The sequence below is a fragment of the Salvelinus fontinalis genome, chromosome 19 (assembly GCF_029448725.1).
Source record: "Salvelinus fontinalis isolate EN_2023a chromosome 19, ASM2944872v1, whole genome shotgun sequence".
NCBI classification, from domain to species: domain Eukaryota; kingdom Metazoa; phylum Chordata; class Actinopteri; order Salmoniformes; family Salmonidae; genus Salvelinus; species Salvelinus fontinalis.
The window spans coordinates 14,803,695-14,821,443 of record NC_074683.1 but is presented as its reverse complement, the minus strand read 5'-3'; the positions used below and the strand labels follow the sequence as shown (position 1 = coordinate 14,821,443).

The 17,749-nt window shown below is 40.4% G+C and overlaps 1 protein-coding gene across 20 annotated transcripts in view; it reads right to left on the bottom strand.

The window, feature by feature from the left end:
• The window catches only part of mycbp2 (MYC binding protein 2), a 211,337-nt gene that overhangs the window by 158,537 nt on the left and 35,051 nt on the right, over window positions 1-17,749 (bottom strand). For all 20 annotated transcript variants that reach the window (XM_055870888.1, XM_055870878.1, XM_055870882.1 and 17 more), the window contains 3 exons: window positions 16,992-17,063; window positions 7,555-7,654; window positions 6,724-6,797 (listed from right to left, as the gene is read on the bottom strand). In XM_055870888.1, coding sequence (XP_055726863.1) covers window positions 6,724-6,797; window positions 7,555-7,654; window positions 16,992-17,063 — 246 coding nt within the window. The remainder of the gene's footprint in view (window positions 1-6,723; window positions 6,798-7,554; window positions 7,655-16,991; window positions 17,064-17,749) is intronic.

The window sequence follows — 17,749 nt, the reverse complement described above, 5'->3', positions numbered from 1 at the left end:
GACCTATATACTAGTCGGTGTCAGAGCAAGGCCCAAAAAATGGTCAAAGACTCCAGTCACCCAAGTCACAGACTGTTCTCTCTGCTACCGCACTGCAAGCAGTACCAGAGCGCCATGTCTAGGACCAAAAGGCTCTTTAACAGCTTCTACCCCCAAGCCATAAGACTGCTGAACAATTAAGCAAATGGCCATCGGAATATTTGCATTGACACCCCCTGCTACTCACTGTTTATTATCTATGCATAGTCACTTTACAAATTACCTGTACTAACCTGTACCCCCCGCACATTTACTCGGTACCGGTACCCCCCTATACAGCCTTGTTATTGTTACGTAATTTTATTGTGTTACTTTTATATATTTTTTGTTTGTTAGTGTATTTAGTAAATATTTTCTTAACACTATTCAACTTTATTGTTGGTTAAGGGCTTGTAAGTAAGCATTTCACAGTAAGGTTTACACCGGTTGTATTCGGCACATGTGACAAATAAAATTTGATTTACATAGTGCAAACTGTAAAGTTTGGTGGAGGACGAATAATGGTCTGGGGCTATTTTTCATGGTTTGGGCTAGGCCACTTAGTTCCAAGGAAGGGAAAAATCGTTACAGCATAGAGTACAATGACATTCTAGACAATTCTGTGCTTCCAACTTTGTGGCAACAGTTTGAGTGTGGGCCCTTTCCTGTTTCAGCATGACGATGCCCCCGATCAAAGCGAGGTCCATACAGAAATGGTTCGTCGAGATTGGTGTGGAAGAACTTGACTGGCCTGCACAGAGCCCTGACGTCAACCTCATTCATCCTTAGGGATGAACTGAACGCCGACTGAGCCAGGCCTATTCATCCAACATCAGTGCCTGACCTCACTAATGCTCGTGGCTGAATGGAAGCAACTCTCTGAGCAATGTTCCAATATTTAGTTGGAAGCCTTCCCAGAAGGTTGGAGGCTGTAATATCAGCAAAGAGGGGACCAACTCCAAATTAATGCCCATGATTTTGGAATGAGATGTTCGAGCAGTTGTCCACATACTTTTGGTCATGTAGTCTATGTGCGGTTGAATATATGAAACGTGGTTGCAGGTAGCCTACCTAAATGCATTATCAGGCTGGGCGATGTTATTCAGCAGCAGGGACTGGGAGACTAGTCAGGATCGAGGGAAAGATTAAAAGCGCAAGGTACAGAGACATTCTTGATGAAAACCTGCTCTAGAGCGCTCGTGACCTCAGACTGGGGCGAAGGTTCACCTTCAAATCAGGACAACGACCCTAAGCACACAGCCAAGACATCGCAGGAGTGGCTTCGGGACAACTCAATGTGCTTGAGTGGCCCAGCCAGAGCCGGGACTTGAACCCGGTCAAACATCTCTGGAGAGACGTGAAAATAACTGTGCAGTGACGCTCCCCATCCAACCTGACAGAGCTTGAGAGGATCTGCAGAGAAGAATGGGAGAAACTCCCCAAATACAGGTGTGCCAAACTTTTAGCGTCATACCCGAAGACTTGCAGTTGTAATCGATGCCAAAGGTGTTTCAACAAAGTACTAAGTAACGGGTTTGAATACTTATGTAAATGTCATTCATTTTTCATTTATTTGCAAAAAAATCTAAAATCACATTTTTGCTTTGTCGTTTTGAGGTATTGTGTGTTGATTGATGAGGGGGAAAAAAAGATTTAATCCATTTTAGGATAAGGTTATAACGTAACAAAATGTGGAAAAAGTCAAGGGGTCTGATTACTTTCCGAATGCACTGTGTCATCCCCAACAGTGTTCGGGATTAGTTACTAGGAAAATCTAATTCATTCAAAAATAATCTTTAATCTGATCAGAAACATCTTGGTCACGGCTTGAATTTCCTAAATGGTTTGCAGTAAAAATAAGAGAGCAGGCTACGACATAGCCTGGCCCCTCTGCGACACGACAACATTTTATGCACTTGTCAAATGTAGGTTAAGCACCATTGTTTTCATCCACTTACGACTAGGAGAAATTAAAATATCGGCCTACCATTCTGTAATGTGAACCAATGAAATCAATAATTTGTCCCAATTGATAATCGAACACACTGCGGCCATGTGCCAGCGCATTGATCAAGAAATGTAAATCCTGCCTCAATACAATGCGTTATGAAAATGCATAATCTATATGAATATGCATAATTTCATCTGGAATGGGGAAATTATTTTCAAAGGGTCTGCTGTCAGAAATTCCCTTACGGTAGGAAAGGTAAACTAATGAATAATAAAGGTAGGGAACAGATTTGTTTCTATAAGTAGAGAATCCCTTTAGCCTATACTAATGTGTCATCCTGTGAAAGTGACATTGCTGCACAGCCTCATACAAATTTATTTTATTTTCATTCAAAATCTTTTCAGCTGCCAGTGTGACCGCGGCATAGAGATGAAAAGCTAGATGGCACACTTGTCACTAGACAGTGGGCTTTGCTATCACAGAAGATATCAATGGCAAAGATCAGAGGGGAACCCTCTACTCATCTTTATGGACAGCTGTCATGACAATTCTCCAAAACAGCTTTCTTCGCTCGCTCGAGAACTAAATGAGGAAATAAGTTGCTTCATTTCATAACGGGATGCTATCTGAAATAAAGTTCACAATGGGAGGATATTCATTCAACTTCGGCAACAAATTTGCACATTTGTTGTAATTAAAATGATTTCAGAAACTATTGTGTCAATTTAGAATTTTTTTTTTGTGCAATCCTAAAACGCTATTTTTCTACTTAGTTATTTTCCTGGCCCCTTGGTTATTTCCTGGCCCCTGGCCCCAAGATAATCCATCCAAATGACAGGTGTGGCATATCGAGAAGCTGATTAAACCCCATGATCATTACACAGGTGCACCTTGTAATGGGGACAATAAAAATCCACTAAAATGTGCAGTTTTGTCACACAACAATGCCGCAGATGGCTCAAGTTGAGGAAATGTGCAATTGGCATGCTGACTAGGAATGTCCACCAGAGCTGTTGCCAGAGAATGAAATGATCATTTCTCTACCATAAGCTGCCTCCAATGTCATTTTAGAGAATTTGGCAGTACGTCCAACCGGCCTCACAACCGCAGACCACATGTAACCACGCCAGCCCGAGACCTCCACATCCAGCTTCTTACCCCTGCGAGATCATTTGAGCTGAGGAGCATTTATGTCTGTAATAAAGCCACTTTGTGGGTAAAATCTCATTCTGATAGGCCGTGCCTGGCTGCCAAGTGAGTGGGCCTATGCCCTTCAAGTCCACCCATGGAACAACAAAAAAATGGGTGCACCCCTGCCCACTCATGTGAGATCCATAGATTAAGAAGGATAAGGCCTGTGTGCGGAGATGGGATGGCTGATAACGCTCGTAGTAGGGACTTTTCCGGACCATGGCTGATGTGTGGTGTGCTTTGCCGACTCAGCTGCCAAGGCATCACCCAGGTGGATGCTACACTTAGGCCATTGAGGACTAGATACCTATGGAGCTGTTACTACAGAGGAACTGTGCATCGAGACAGCAAGGTGCCCGATGAAGACTAGAGCTCCTGACCTGTCTAAGACTGACCGTTTCTCTTGGCCATAACATCAATGCCCTCCCATTCAAGCCAACTGCCCAACAGCTCCACTCAGGCCAACAGCTGATGAACATTACCAGCCATTGTCATTGCTTATGACCGGTCGTTTTCTGTGTGGAATATAGTCACAATTCAGCTTGTTGTCGCCAGTTGTACAATGTATTTGCATTTATTATGGATCCCCATTAGCTGTTGCTAAGGCAGCAGCTAATCTTTCTGGGGTCCAGCTAAATTAAGGCAGTTACACAATAAAATGTAGGCCTTGAAGTAAATAAAACATTCTTTCTCATAGATAGTAGCTTAGGCTACCTGTTTGATTTGTCCGACTACGCTGGTGTCTTGTGTTTTCTCATGCGTTCCTTTACCTCAGTCACCCAGGTCACTCCACAACCACCTCCCCCCTCTTGCGATCACTTTGCGTTTCGGTACCTCCCGATCTACAAATCAAGCAGTGGGAATAGGGATGGAGGCTAGCCTAGGGCTAGCGCTGGGGCTGAGCCATGATAGACAGCAGCTGGGCGGGGCCCACGATGGTGCGATGCTGCACTGTGTGATAATTTCACACTTTGATTCCTGCTGAGCACATGATCCTCTCTCCCTCCCCCTTCTCCCATTTCCGTAGCCTATACACTGCCTAGCACCTCCCCTCTCTTTGTCAATACCATTCCCCCTCCCTCTGTCTCTCTCCTCCGCGGGAGGCAGGTTGCCGGCACTCGACAATAAAAGTTTCAAAGAAATAGCCATAATGACATTTGAAATGTTTCTATGTACAGTGTTATAACAAAGTGCAAATAGATAAAGTACAGAAGGGAAAATAAAAACAACAAATATGGATTGAATTTACAATGGTGTTTGCTCTTCACTGGTTGTCCTTTTCTTGTGGCAACGGGTCACAAATCTTACTGCTGTGACAGCAGTATTTCACCTAATAGATATGGAAGTTTATCAAAATTGCTTTACAAAAATAATCTTTGTGGGTATGAGTAATCTGAGGGAAATATGTCTCTCTAATATGGTCATACCTTTGGCAGGAGGTTAGGAAGTGCAGCTCAGTTTCCAACTCATTTTGTGGGCAGTGTGCACATAGCATGTCTACCCATGAGAGCCAGGTCTGCCTCCCTCAATAGCAAGGCTATGCTTACGAAGCTAGTACATAGTCAAAGCATTCTCTGTTTAGGGCCAAACAGCATTCCTGTTGGCTCAGTTTTTTGGTAATTATGTGTCAAATAATAATATTTCTGTTTTCTCATGATTTGGTTGGGTCTAATTGTCTTGCTGTTGCTGTCCAGGGGCTTTGTGGAGTCTGTTTGTGAACAGAGCCCCAGGACAAGCTTTCTTAGGGAACTCTTCTCTAGCTCCGTAGGTGATGGCTTTGTTATGGAAGGTTATGAAATCACTTCCTTTTAGATGGTTGTAGAATTGAATGGCTATTTTCTGGATTTTGATCATTAGCGGGTATCTACCCAATTCTGCTCTGCATACTTTGTTTGGTGTTTTACGCTGTACACAGAGGATATTTTTGCGGAATTCTGCATGAAGAGTCAATTTGGTGTTTGTCCCATTTTGTGAATACTTGGTTGGTGAGCGGACCCCAGATCTCACAACTATAAAAGGGGAACGAGTTCTATAACTGATTCAAGTATTTTTTTGCCAGATCCTAATTGGTATTTCAAATTGTATGTTCCTTTTGATGGCATAGAAAGCCCTTCTTGCCTCATCTCTCAGATCGTGTGGAAGTTATCTGTCGTGCTGATGTTGTTGATGTTTAGGCAGAGGTATGTATAGTTTTTTGTGTGCTGTTGGGCAACAGTGTCTAGATGGAATTTGTATTTGTGGTCCTGGCAACTGGACCTTTTTTGGGACACGATTATTTTACTGTGATTTACTGTCAGGGCCCAGGTCTGATAGAATCTGTGCAGAAGATCTAGGTGGTGCTGTTGGACCTCCTTGGTTGGGGACAGAAGCACCAGATCATCAGATTCTAGTAGGGTGAGGCCAGGTGCAGACTGTTCGAGTGCCCTCGCCAATTCGTTTATATATATGTTGAAGAGGGTGGGGCTTAAGTCGCATCCCTGTCTCAATCCACGGCCATGTGGAAAGAACAGTGTTTTGCCAATTTTAACCACAAACTTAGTTTGTGTACATGGGTTTTATAATGTATGTTTTTCCCCCATCACCACTTTCTATCAATTTGTATAGCAGACCCATGCCAAATTGAGTCAATAGCAATTTTGAAATCAATAAAGCATAAGACCGCCTTTGTTTTGGTTTGTTTTTGTCAATTAGGGTGTGCAGGGTGAATACGTGGTCTGTCGTACTGTAATTTGGTAAAAAGCCAATTTGACATTCTCTGTCCCACACCTCTCTCTACAACCCTACCTTCCACTTTTATCCAGGGACTGATCTGATACATCAGCCTCTGAAGCCTTACGGACATGAATGAATTTCACGTCCTTCCCTCCACCCTCCCCATTATTTCTGCTTACTACTCATGCATCTATAGGCCTGCAACTGCCTGGGAGGATTAACAATGAAGATAATGGTCACATGCTGGTTTATTAGCCCTCTCTCCTCCTGCACACACATAGAAAACACACACACTTTGTCTGTGACAAAGCTGTAGGGGGCTCAGCTGAGAGAGATGACAGAGTGACACTTCTGATTGAGGCTGGCTGGCTGCCTGAGAAGGTGGCTGGCTGCCTGAGAAGGTGGCTGGCTGCCTGAGAAGGTGGCTGGCTGCCTGAGAAGGTGGCTGGCTGCCTGAGAAGGTGGCTGGCTGCCTGAGAAGGTGGCTGGCTGCCTGAGAAGGTGGCTGGCTGCCTGAGAAGGTGGCTGGCTGCCTGAGAAGGTGGCTGGCTGCCTGAGAAGGTGGCTGGCTGCCTGAGAAGGTGGCTGGCTGCCTGAGAAGGTGGCTGGCTGCCTGAGAAGGTGGCTGGCTGCCTGAGAAGGTGGCTGGCATACATCACCGTACCGGACTGAAGATTGTTTAAATAACTAAGGGTTTGTGATTTACAGGGCGAGTAGGTGTGTGTGTGTGTGTGTGTGTGTGTGTGTGTGTGTGTGTGTGTGTGTGTGTGTGTGTGTGTGTGTGTGTGTGTGTGTGTGTGTGTGTGTGTGTGTGTGTGTGTGTGTGTGTGTGTGAGAGAATGGAGACTCACGTCTTTGCAGGCAGCGATTTGGTTGATGTACTCTCCGTCAGTGAAGACTACGCTCTGGCCGTCTGCCTGTAGACCTGTGAAAAGGACAGAGTTCAAAAGAGAAGTGCATTTATAATATCCAAAGAATAGGGAGATGAATTTGTCCTGCTTTTGACAAAGAAATTCAGCCGAAACATTGTGCATTGGCCTCTGTTGAAGTTAATATAACATTATTCTCTATTAAATGCAAGTGTGTCCATCCGTGATATGGTACATTTTACTTATATTTTAGAAATTAATATTAACATAGCATACTGTAAAACAAAAAACAGGGCTAGCTAGACAGAGATTTGGTTCTCAATATCCTGAGGAAGTGTGTAAGTGTCTGCACATTGAATCGATAAAGCTATGTAGCCATCTTTGTCCTGTGTCCATTTGGTTCAACCCTTTCCTAGTTTAAAATCAGGATTAATTTCTGGAATCCAGTATTTATGATGATATCGAAATATTATGAATATTGAAAACGTAGTTACAAGCCTTAAGAGTATATTAATGATATGGCTGGCTAAAAGGTTTGGTCTATTGTCAATCACCGGGCAAGCGGTTTAAAAGCGCCCAGAAGTTTTTTTACGAGGTTTAAATATGAAATGTGTCCAAGTTAATCTAAAAAATAAAAATAAAAATAAAAGTATTTTCAGAGGCCAGGTTCATCAGTTCAAGACAACAGTAAGTAAACGGGTGATTACAAAAACTCACACTAGCTTACAAACAGGTACATGAAAAAATCTGTGCATTGTTTATTATAACACACACTATTGGGAAGAAGGAGATGTTACTGTGTGTGTCATGTACCTGGCATAGTGATGGTTCCCTCATGCTCCAGAGTCTCTGGGTCGATCTTGATGGCCGACATATTGTGGTTGTTACTCATATCCCGGTACAATAGGCAGCCCTGCGCGCAAAAGCATCAATTTATCAATATTTGTACAACACTTTTAGGACTGCGTTTGTCACAACTCACAAAAGCAACCCAGCCATTAGAGAGTTTGAATGTGTAGCACATTGGAAAGGAATACAAACAAGGCCAAGGCTGCAAATCCATAGGTAAACGCCCTGTCCCGCCACCTTGGATCCCTTTTCCCCAGAGCTGAAGATCTGAATAACGTACTGCGCGAGAGTTTTTTACCTTTACGCTGCACAATATGGGCAAATAATATGACTGCAATTTTTTTTAACAAATATTCCAAATGCAATTTTACTTGTGATTTAGATCAAAACACTTTCTCTGTTGGAATCATATAAATAAAATGTGTATTCTGATTCTAGGAATCATATAAATAAAATGTGTATTCTGATTCTATGATTGGTGTTTGGCATGACAACGAATGAAAAAGCCAGATACAGTAGAAGTTGTGACAGGGTAGGAATCAAAGTGTTGGTCAGAGTTTCACAGGGGACCCTTATTACATTTGAATGTTACATTCAAGGCATTTAAAAAAAATGTGCAGCCTCTTGTGATATGGATATTGCACATGACAATTGTGCAGACCTACTTTACACACAAACCTTTGTGGTCACTCTCCCTTCACATTTCTCACTGACAATCGTAGAGTTATAATTCAAGTTTCACCAGTGAAACATTCATGCATCATCTCCATGCCAACCATTTGATCTCAATCAGTTTCATGGGGATATGCGTTTAGATCTTCTTGAGTTATACAGTGTTGTTTGGAAGTAGCTTACAGTGTTTGTATTTATTATGGATCCCCATTACTGGGCTCCAGCAAAATTAAGGCAGTTATACATTTTTAAAAACATTACAATACACTTACAACAGCTTTCACAAAATATTAAGTGTGTACCCTCAGGCCCCTACTCTACTACCAAATATCTACAACACAAAATCCATGTGTACGTGTGTGTATAGTGCATATGTTATTATGTGTTTGTATGCATGCGTCAGTGCCCGTTTGTGTTGCCTCACAGTCCATGCTGTTCCATGAAGTGTATTTTTATGTTTTTTTTTATCTAATTTTACTGTTTGCATGAGTTGCTAGATGTGGAACAGAGCTCCATGTAGTCATGGCTCTATCTAGTACTGTGCGCCTCCAACAGTCTGTTCTGGTGGCATATGCATGTGGGTCCGAGCTGTGTGCTAGTAGTTCAAACAGACAACTCGGTGCATTCAACATGTCAATACTTCTCACAAATACAAGTAGTGATGAAGTCAATCTCTACTCCACTTTCTGCCAGGAGAGATTGACATGCATATTATTAATGTTAGCTCTCTGTGTACATCCAAGGTCCAGCCGTGCTGCACTGTTCTGAGCAAATTGCAACTTTCCTAAGTCCTGTTTTTGTGGCACCTGACCACACTACTGAACAGTAGTCTCGGTGCGACAAAACTAGGGCCTGTAGGACCTGCCTTGTTGATAGTGCTGTTATGAAACCAGAGCAGCGCTTGATTATGGACAGACTTCTCCCCATCCTAGCTACTGTTCTATAAATATGTTTTGAACATTAGTTTACAGTCCAGGGTTACTCCAAGCAGTTTCTCAACTTGCTCAATAACCACATTCATTACAATATTTAGCTGAGGTTTAGGGTTTAGTGAATGATTTTTTCAGAAAACAATGCTTTTAGTTTTATAAATATTTAGGACTAACTTATTCCTTGCCACCCATTCTGAAACTAACTGCAGCTCTTTGTTAAGTGTTGCAGTCATTTCAGTTGCTGTGGTAGCTGACGTGTATAGTGCTGAGTTATCCGCATACATAGACACTCTGGCTTTACTCAAGGCCAGTGGCATGTTGTTAGTAAAGATTGAAAAAAGCAAGGGGCCTAGACAGCTGCCCTGGGGAATTCCTGATTCTACCTCGATTTTGTTGGAGATGCTTCCAATAAAGAATACCCTCTGTGTTATGTTAGACAGGTAACTCTATCCACAATTAGCAGGGGGTGTAAAGCCATAACACACACATTTTTACAGCAACAGACTATGATTGATAACATCAAGTCACACAGAAGTCTAATAAAACAGCCCCCACAATCTTATCATCAATTTCTCACAGCCAACCATCAGTCATTTGTGTAAGTGCCTTGCTTGTTGAATGTCCTTACCTATAAGCGTGCTGAAAGTCTTGTCAATTTGTTTACTGTAAAGTAGCATTGTATCTGGACAACAACAAAATCCAAGTGTATTTTTTTTATTTATTGAATATCCAAAACATACAATATACTTGCAGTGAAGCCACTCAACAACATCATACCAGTCATCCAACAGATTCCCATTCAGAGCGACACACAGAAGCATCCAGGGTCAATGGACAGATCTACCACCAGGCCAAAAAACGTGAACCCGACCCTACAAGATCCCCCCAACATTCCCCTATAGGTGTCCCTCAACCATTCGAGACACCTCCCACAGTCACCCCCAAGAAAAAAAATACAATTAATTCCATTCCCCACCCCCAATACACCATCAACCAAGAGAATGAACTAAAGAGAAAAAAGGAAAAGACAGAAGAAAACAGCAAACAATGCAAAAAAAAAGAAAAAAAGTAAAACAAAGGACATCAAGGACAACTATAATCATAACAGCAATGCCAACTGTATATGTTTGTGTGCATGTCTGGCACTATTACATGTATGTGTGTGTGTTCTTGTATGTGTTTATTTGAATGAGAGTGTGTGTGTGTATATGCATGTGTACAAACACCTGCACGGCATCAGCCTCAGGCAAACTGGCATTAGTTGTAAAAACACTGCCCCTCCGTGTCATTCAAACTGACTTTCTATTATGTTTTATTTAGACTTTAAAAAATAAAATAAAAATCTTTGACTATCATTCTCTCCGCCACACAGCAACTCCACTCCCACTTGTCTCCAATTCCACATCCCAAACCTCATCCCATCCATCTCTGCTGGCCACCCACTTCAGGTTTCTACGCAACACATATCGATGACTTTATGCCCCAAATATTCCACATTAGCGGGTACCCTTGTTTAACTCCTCTTGACACTGAGAAGTAGCCGTTATTTACTATTTTACACCTGGGGTTGCTATACATTATTTTTACCCATTTTACCGAAATTGAAAAAATCCAGGCATTTATAAATAAAATCCAGCCTTACTTTATCAAATGCGTTTTCAAAATACGCTATAAATACCATTCCTGGCTTCTTATGTTTCATCATGTTATATTATTTCTAGTCTTTGTCGTATATTATCTCCAATGTATTGTCCATGTAAAAAACCTGTCTGATCAGGATGAACAATACCTGATAAAAACCCTTTTAATTCTAATTGTTATGCATTTCGCTAGTCTTTTTGCATCACAACATTGAAGTGTAAGGGGCCTCCAGTTTTTTAGATGGTCTGGATCTTTATATTTGCCATCTGGGTCTTGTTTTAATAATAGAGAAATCAGACCTCCCTGCTGAGTACCTGACAGACTACCATTTCTACAGGAGTAGTTAAAACAATCTAACAATGGAGCTTTAAGTATATCAAAAAATACTTGATATACCTCTACCGGTATGCCATCAAGCCCTGGGGTTTTTCCAGACTGAAAGGATTTAATAGCCTATTCCTCTATAATTTGACCTTCGCACTGATCTTCCAGTACATTTTTTTATTTTTTTATTATTTGGAAAGAATACCTCACCACCATCGTCATTCAGTGGGAGAGGATGAGATGGAAGAGAACATCTGCCTAAAATAATTAGCTTCCTCTTAAAATATCATTCGGAGAATCATAGATGACTCCGTCTTCAGTAACGAGTTTCTGCAAATTCTTTTTGTTAATGTTCCTGTGTTGGAGATTCAGGAGGAATTTGGTATATTTCTCCATTCAGTTTGCTTTATTTTTGTAATAGATTACATTAGATCGTTCTTGAATAAGTTCAAGTTCTTTTTGTTTTCCCTCTAACTTATTTTGTATCTCTGTAGTGTCGTTTTTATTGCTATCTACCTGTACTATTAGTTAATATATTTGCCTTGTTAGTCTTGTCTCTTTAGCCAGACACTCTTTTTATTATTGATGAATATTGAATTGAATGACCTCTGAAGGTACTTTTAAAGGTATCCCAAACAATAGGGGGACTTGCTGAACCTATTTTATACTGGAAAAATTCAGATAATTTACTATGTCTTAGTTAAAAATAAGTTGTCCTCCAGTAAACTTTGATTAAATTTCCAATATCCCCGTTCACGTGGAAAATCTATAAGAGTTATGTTAATGCCAATTAGATGATGATCCGATCGCATTCGGTCTCCTATTAAAACTTTTTTAACCTTTGATGCAAGAAAAAGAAAGTAGTCAAGACGACTAGCTTGATTAAGTCTCCTCCATGTATATCTCACTAGGTCAGTATTTTTTTAGTGTCCAAATATACACTATTTCTAATGTGTCCATAATATTTGTGAATTCCTTAAAGGGCACGGTGATGATAGTTTGTAGAGTTATTACCTTTACGGTCCATTGAGGTACTTAACACGGTGTTATAGTCTCCTACCATAATGATTAGATCATTTGTTGCCTGTAAGTTCAATAAATTGGTATAAATGTCTTAGAAGTATGGATCATCCTGATTTCGACCATATATATAATAAGCCAAATCACTTTTTCATCCACTTTCATATTCAAAAGGATCCATCTTCCATGCGAATCATTCCTGACTATTTGCACATTGACAGAAATTTTTGTTAATATCATCACACCCTTTGAGTTCCTTTGTCCGTGACAGAAAATTATTTCACCACCCCGTTCCTTTTTCCATTAACTTTATCTAAGGATGTAGAGTGACTTTCCTGTAAACAGTATATGTTATATTCCTTTTCTTTTAGCCATGTAAAGACTGATCTCTTTTTATAATCTGCTAAATCATTACAATTATAACTAGCTAGTTTACTCAGAGTTGGTAACAGGTTGATTGGTCGGCTATTTGAGCCAGTAAAGGGGGCTTTACTATTCTTAGGTAGGGGAATAACTTTTGCTTCCCTCCAGGCCTGAGGGCCCACACTTTCTAGTAGGCTTCAATTGAAGACATGGCAAATAGGAGTGCCAATATCAGCCGCTAGAATGCTCAGTAATTTTCCATTCAAGTTGTCAGACCCTGGTGGCTTGTCATTGTTGATAGACCATTTTTTCACCACTTCCACACTTACTTTAGAGAATTCAAAATTGCAATGCTTGTCTTTCATAATTTGGTCAGATATACTTGGATGTGTAGTGTCAGCGTTTGTTGCTGGCATGATATGCCTAAGTTTGCTAATATTGCCAATTTAAAAATAACAAAATAAAATAGTTTGCAATATCTACTTTTATTTAACCAGGGAAAAACACATTTAGACCTAGGTCTCATTTGCAAATGTGACCTGGGAACAAATCAGAAAATACAATTATACACAATTTAAAACAAAATTAAGTAAAATAGCAAATATTAAATACACAATAAACAAAAATGTATCAATATAAAAATACCTTTCTCCTAAATTAACCCCGAGACAACTATTTTTTTTAAATAATGTCAGAGTTCAGTAGAACTTCCTTGGGTAGGGAAGGAGTGGTATTTCCACGCTTCAGCAGAGAGGTTTGATTTAGCCTTTTTAACTAAGGAAGTCCATTTATTTCTCAGCTGCCTAAAAAGCTGCCAGTCCAAAACAGCATCAGTTAGTATAGCTTTGGCCCAGGCATGATTTCATGTTCTAAATATATCTGAAAGTGCTGTAGAAAAACAATGTTTTGTTCTATAGCAGTTTTAAAGAAGCGTGTTTATCTGCCAGTGATATAAAAATAGATAAATGCTCAAGAGCTAATTCAGTGTCAGGTATACACTTTTCTGAAAGTTCAGAAAAGAACAAGTCATGCATAAACGCTTGGGGAGAAAAGTTGTTAAAATGTATCTTCCTAATATCAGAACTATGCTGTCTCTAATGCAGGCTATGGGACAATGATCACACCAAAATGCATATACTTATGGGGGTTATTTGTGAAAATTACATCTAATAATGAGGATCTATCTAGATTTTTCACATTTAACCGAATGGGTTTTGTGATTAGCTGGGTTAGATTAAGATCAAGACAAATGTCCTGAAAGTTCTCTGAGATAGGTGCCTTTAACCTGGACTGGCTGGCACATAAGACCACCAGTTCAGATGATAAAAAAGGTTTTAAATGCTCAGCTATGATACTAAATCACATCAACTAAAGCAGCAGGAGGCCTACACACTCCAGCAACAAATACATGCATGTTCACACTCATGGTCACATCTAAAACCAGGATTTCACATTTCTGAGGTATAGTGATATTAAAAGCACATGATGCTACAAAAGTAGTAGTCACATACATCGCCACCCCTCCACCTTTTCTCTGCCTATTACATCTAAAAATGCTGTAATTAGCTATGTCAATGTCCTTATCCACAATCAAATCGTTTAACCAAGTCTCTGAAAACAAGAATGTCTGTTTGTGTCATGCATCCAGATATCGATAAAGTCCATATTTAACATCATACTTCGCACAATTAAATGTAACAAACCCAGCCCTTTGCAAGACTTAAAAACAGCAGGGGTGTCCATATTTACCCTAAATAGGTCGTTATAAACTTAATCATTAAGTCAGGAGATTTCAAAGGAATAGAAATTAGGTTATCAAAGCCCCGATGGGCCTGTGGCTGCATCTATTTGGTTGCGGTTTAAATCTCAATTAAATTAAGACAGGGGTAATGTAGATTTCCTTGACTAGTCTCAGAAACATTTTGATGTGTGATGATGGTTGGGATAACCTGGGTAGAATGAGGGTTATATCCGTCAGTTTCTCAGAGCAGCCTTAAAATGGCCTTGCAATGTATAAGCCCTGAGACAGTTTGGGTGAATTCCATATTCTTTGCAGAATATTTTCTCCCTCCAAAAAGTGTAAAAGTTAACAATAAAGACAACATTGACAGAGTTACAATAACTCTTTTGCCAGTAATTACTATTTTTTTAAGCTGCCAGTTGAGAACTTGTGAGGCATCTGTTTCTCAAACTAGACACTCTAATGTACCTGTCCTCTTGATCAGTTGTGCACCGGGGCCGCCCACTCTTTCTATTCTGGTTAGAGCCATTTTGCGCTGTTCTGTGAAGGGAGTAGTACACAGCGTTGTACGAGATCTTCAGTTTCTTGGCAATTACTTGCATGGAATAGCTTTCATAAGAAAGGTCTTTGTTTCTTACCAAATTGAGCCTGTAATCGAACCCACAATTGCTGATGCTCCAGATACTCTAGTATCTAGTCTAAAGAAGGGCAGTTTAATTGCTTCTTTTATCAGACCAAGAGTTTTCAGCTGTGATAACTGAAAAAGGGTTTTCTAATGATCAATTAGCTTGGTAAAATGATTAACTTGGATTAGCTAACAACGTGCCATTGGAACACAGGAGTGATGGTTGTTGATAATGGGTCTCTGTACACCTATGTAGACAAAATGAACAATATCTACACTATGATAAATTTGGTGTTATTTAATGGACAAAATTGTGCTTTCTTTTTTTTTAAGGACATTTCTAAGTGACCCCAAACTTTTGAACGGTAGTGTACATTATCAAGCATTTCACACGTTATCCAGATACTTACTGTTAGTAGGTCTACAGCAGCTTCCCACCAGAATAGGCTTTAGGTGAGGTAGATAAACCTGCAGCCATATTACATCAACATCATTACAAGAAAGTGGTTCTCAATATAAACAGCCACACCTCCACCTTTGACATTTCTGTACGTTCTGTTGATCTTATGACCATGTATTGCTGCCACTGTATCAAAGGTACTATCCAAGTTACTTTCAGAGAGTGTCCGAAAATATCATCTGTTAAGCTACAGTGGTATACGTGTGATATTTTTTACACTTTTCTGGGATGCTTGAATGTTTTTCTTGCTTTACTGGAAAGCTTAGCAGAGGTAGAGATGCTTGGGTTATTTATGTTAGTGCAGGGTGATCTGCACACTGGACTTTCCTGCTTGGGCACACCACCCCAGTGCTAACAGTATAACTCAGCTTCATGGGCATATGACTACTGCATACAACAGCTGTAGGGTCAGCAGAGGCATTCAGGGCAGTAAGCGGGACATAAATGAGGTTACTTACATTGTGTCTTCCAACGCCCCTGGGATAATGTGCATTTGCTGAAGCATTATGACAACTCAGCGACACAATGCTAGGGTTTAGATGAGCTGGGCGTGGGTCATTGATAAGTTATCTTCTCAACGCAGCCTTATAATGCCGAGAAAGGATCAAGGAACGCAAATGATTTGGGTGGATCCCAGTGTTTTGAATGACGTACAGTGAGGAAATTTTAGAGCAGATGTTGTTCAACTGTAGCATACCTGTGTTTAGTTTACATAAAAGCAAATGGTTTGCCTCATAGTGCGCCCTGTTGAGTTATGGCCACCTGAGACAAAAGCGATCATTTGCACAATCATCCTCATAAGAAATTAGGTGGTGTTTGTCTTACCGTCACGCTACACTATGCTATTATATTCAGTTCTGTTACAGATGTAGGATCTTCATTTGGAAACACTGTTGTTTCTGAGAAATGTCCTGCGCTGCAGGAAATGCAGATGAGTGTCGTGATTTACATTATTTCACAGAAAACCTGCACTAACACATGGTTATATAAACAGTATTGCACTTTTCATTTTCATGTAACCAAATTCTGGCCAGCTAATAGCCTAACCACCGATCAAGCAACATTAGGAACTAAACGTTCAAATCCTGATGCTGCAGGACTATTTGGCTGCGATAATACTGGTCAAATTAACATCCTACATCTGTATATAGAATACTATAATTATGTGATCTTGCAGACATTGATCCAAATCTGATCTAACTTTACTAAACGAGCACCATTAACCAGAGTCGCCTGTTCTCTGAGCAGCCGAACACGTAAAGAGGCGTAAAGTAGAGAATCTCGCACGAGCACAAACTTCGGACCTTCAGCTGTTGGGAAAAGAGATCCAGAAGTTGGATCCGCAGGAACTCCATAGAAACAAACAGTGACTCTCAATAAATGTTATTTTGGGGGTAAAAATATATTCCTTCCTAACCCCCTAAAGGGATTCAGTAGGAGCAGAATCGTTATCAACTTAAGCAGTTACTGCATACAGATCAGCAACCATGTATATTGGGTCAAATAGGGGGTGATCCAAATCTATGCAGTGATGAAATAGAATTCCAAGTTCCCTATAGTCTTTATTGTTTTCGTAATGTGGAATCAAAATTAAGATTAACACAAAAATTGAAGTTAAATTACCTGAGCGAAGCCCAACCATGATCTCTTCTCCATCCGATTCCTGAAGCATGATGTGGAATTATACACATGGCCCTGGAATACACACACACTGATCCAATGTTAGAGTGCAATCCCAAACGCACAGACAAATGTTCCCTTTCCAGATGATTCGATATGTACAGTCCATCCAAATACAAAGTATTCCGACTCCTTTACTTTTTTCACGTTACATTCTTTTTTTTCACCTTTATTTAACCGGGTAGGCCAGTTGAGAACAAGTTCTCATTTAGAACTGCGACCTGGCCAAGATAAAGCAAAGCAGTGCGACACAAACACATGGAATAAACAAGCGTACAGTCAATAACAAAATAGGGGGGGAAAGAGTCTATATGCAGTGTGTGCAAATGGTGTGAGGTGGTAAGGCAATAAATAAGCCATAGTTGCAAAGTAACTACAATTTTAAAAAATTAACACTGGAGTGATAGATGTGCAGATGATGATGTGCAAGTAGAAATACTTGTGTGTAATAGAACAGAAAAGTTAATGAAAACAATATGGGGATGAGGTAGGTAGATTGGATGGGCTATTTACAGATGGGCTATGTACAGCTGCAGTGATCGGTTAGCTGCTCAGATAGCTGATGTTTAAAGTTAGTGAGGGAGATACAAGTCTCCAACTTCAGCGATTTTTGCAATTCGTTCCAGTCATTGGCAGCAGAGAACTGGAAGGAAAGGCAGCCAAAGTAGGTGTTGGCTTTGGGGATGACCAGTGTGTGCTAC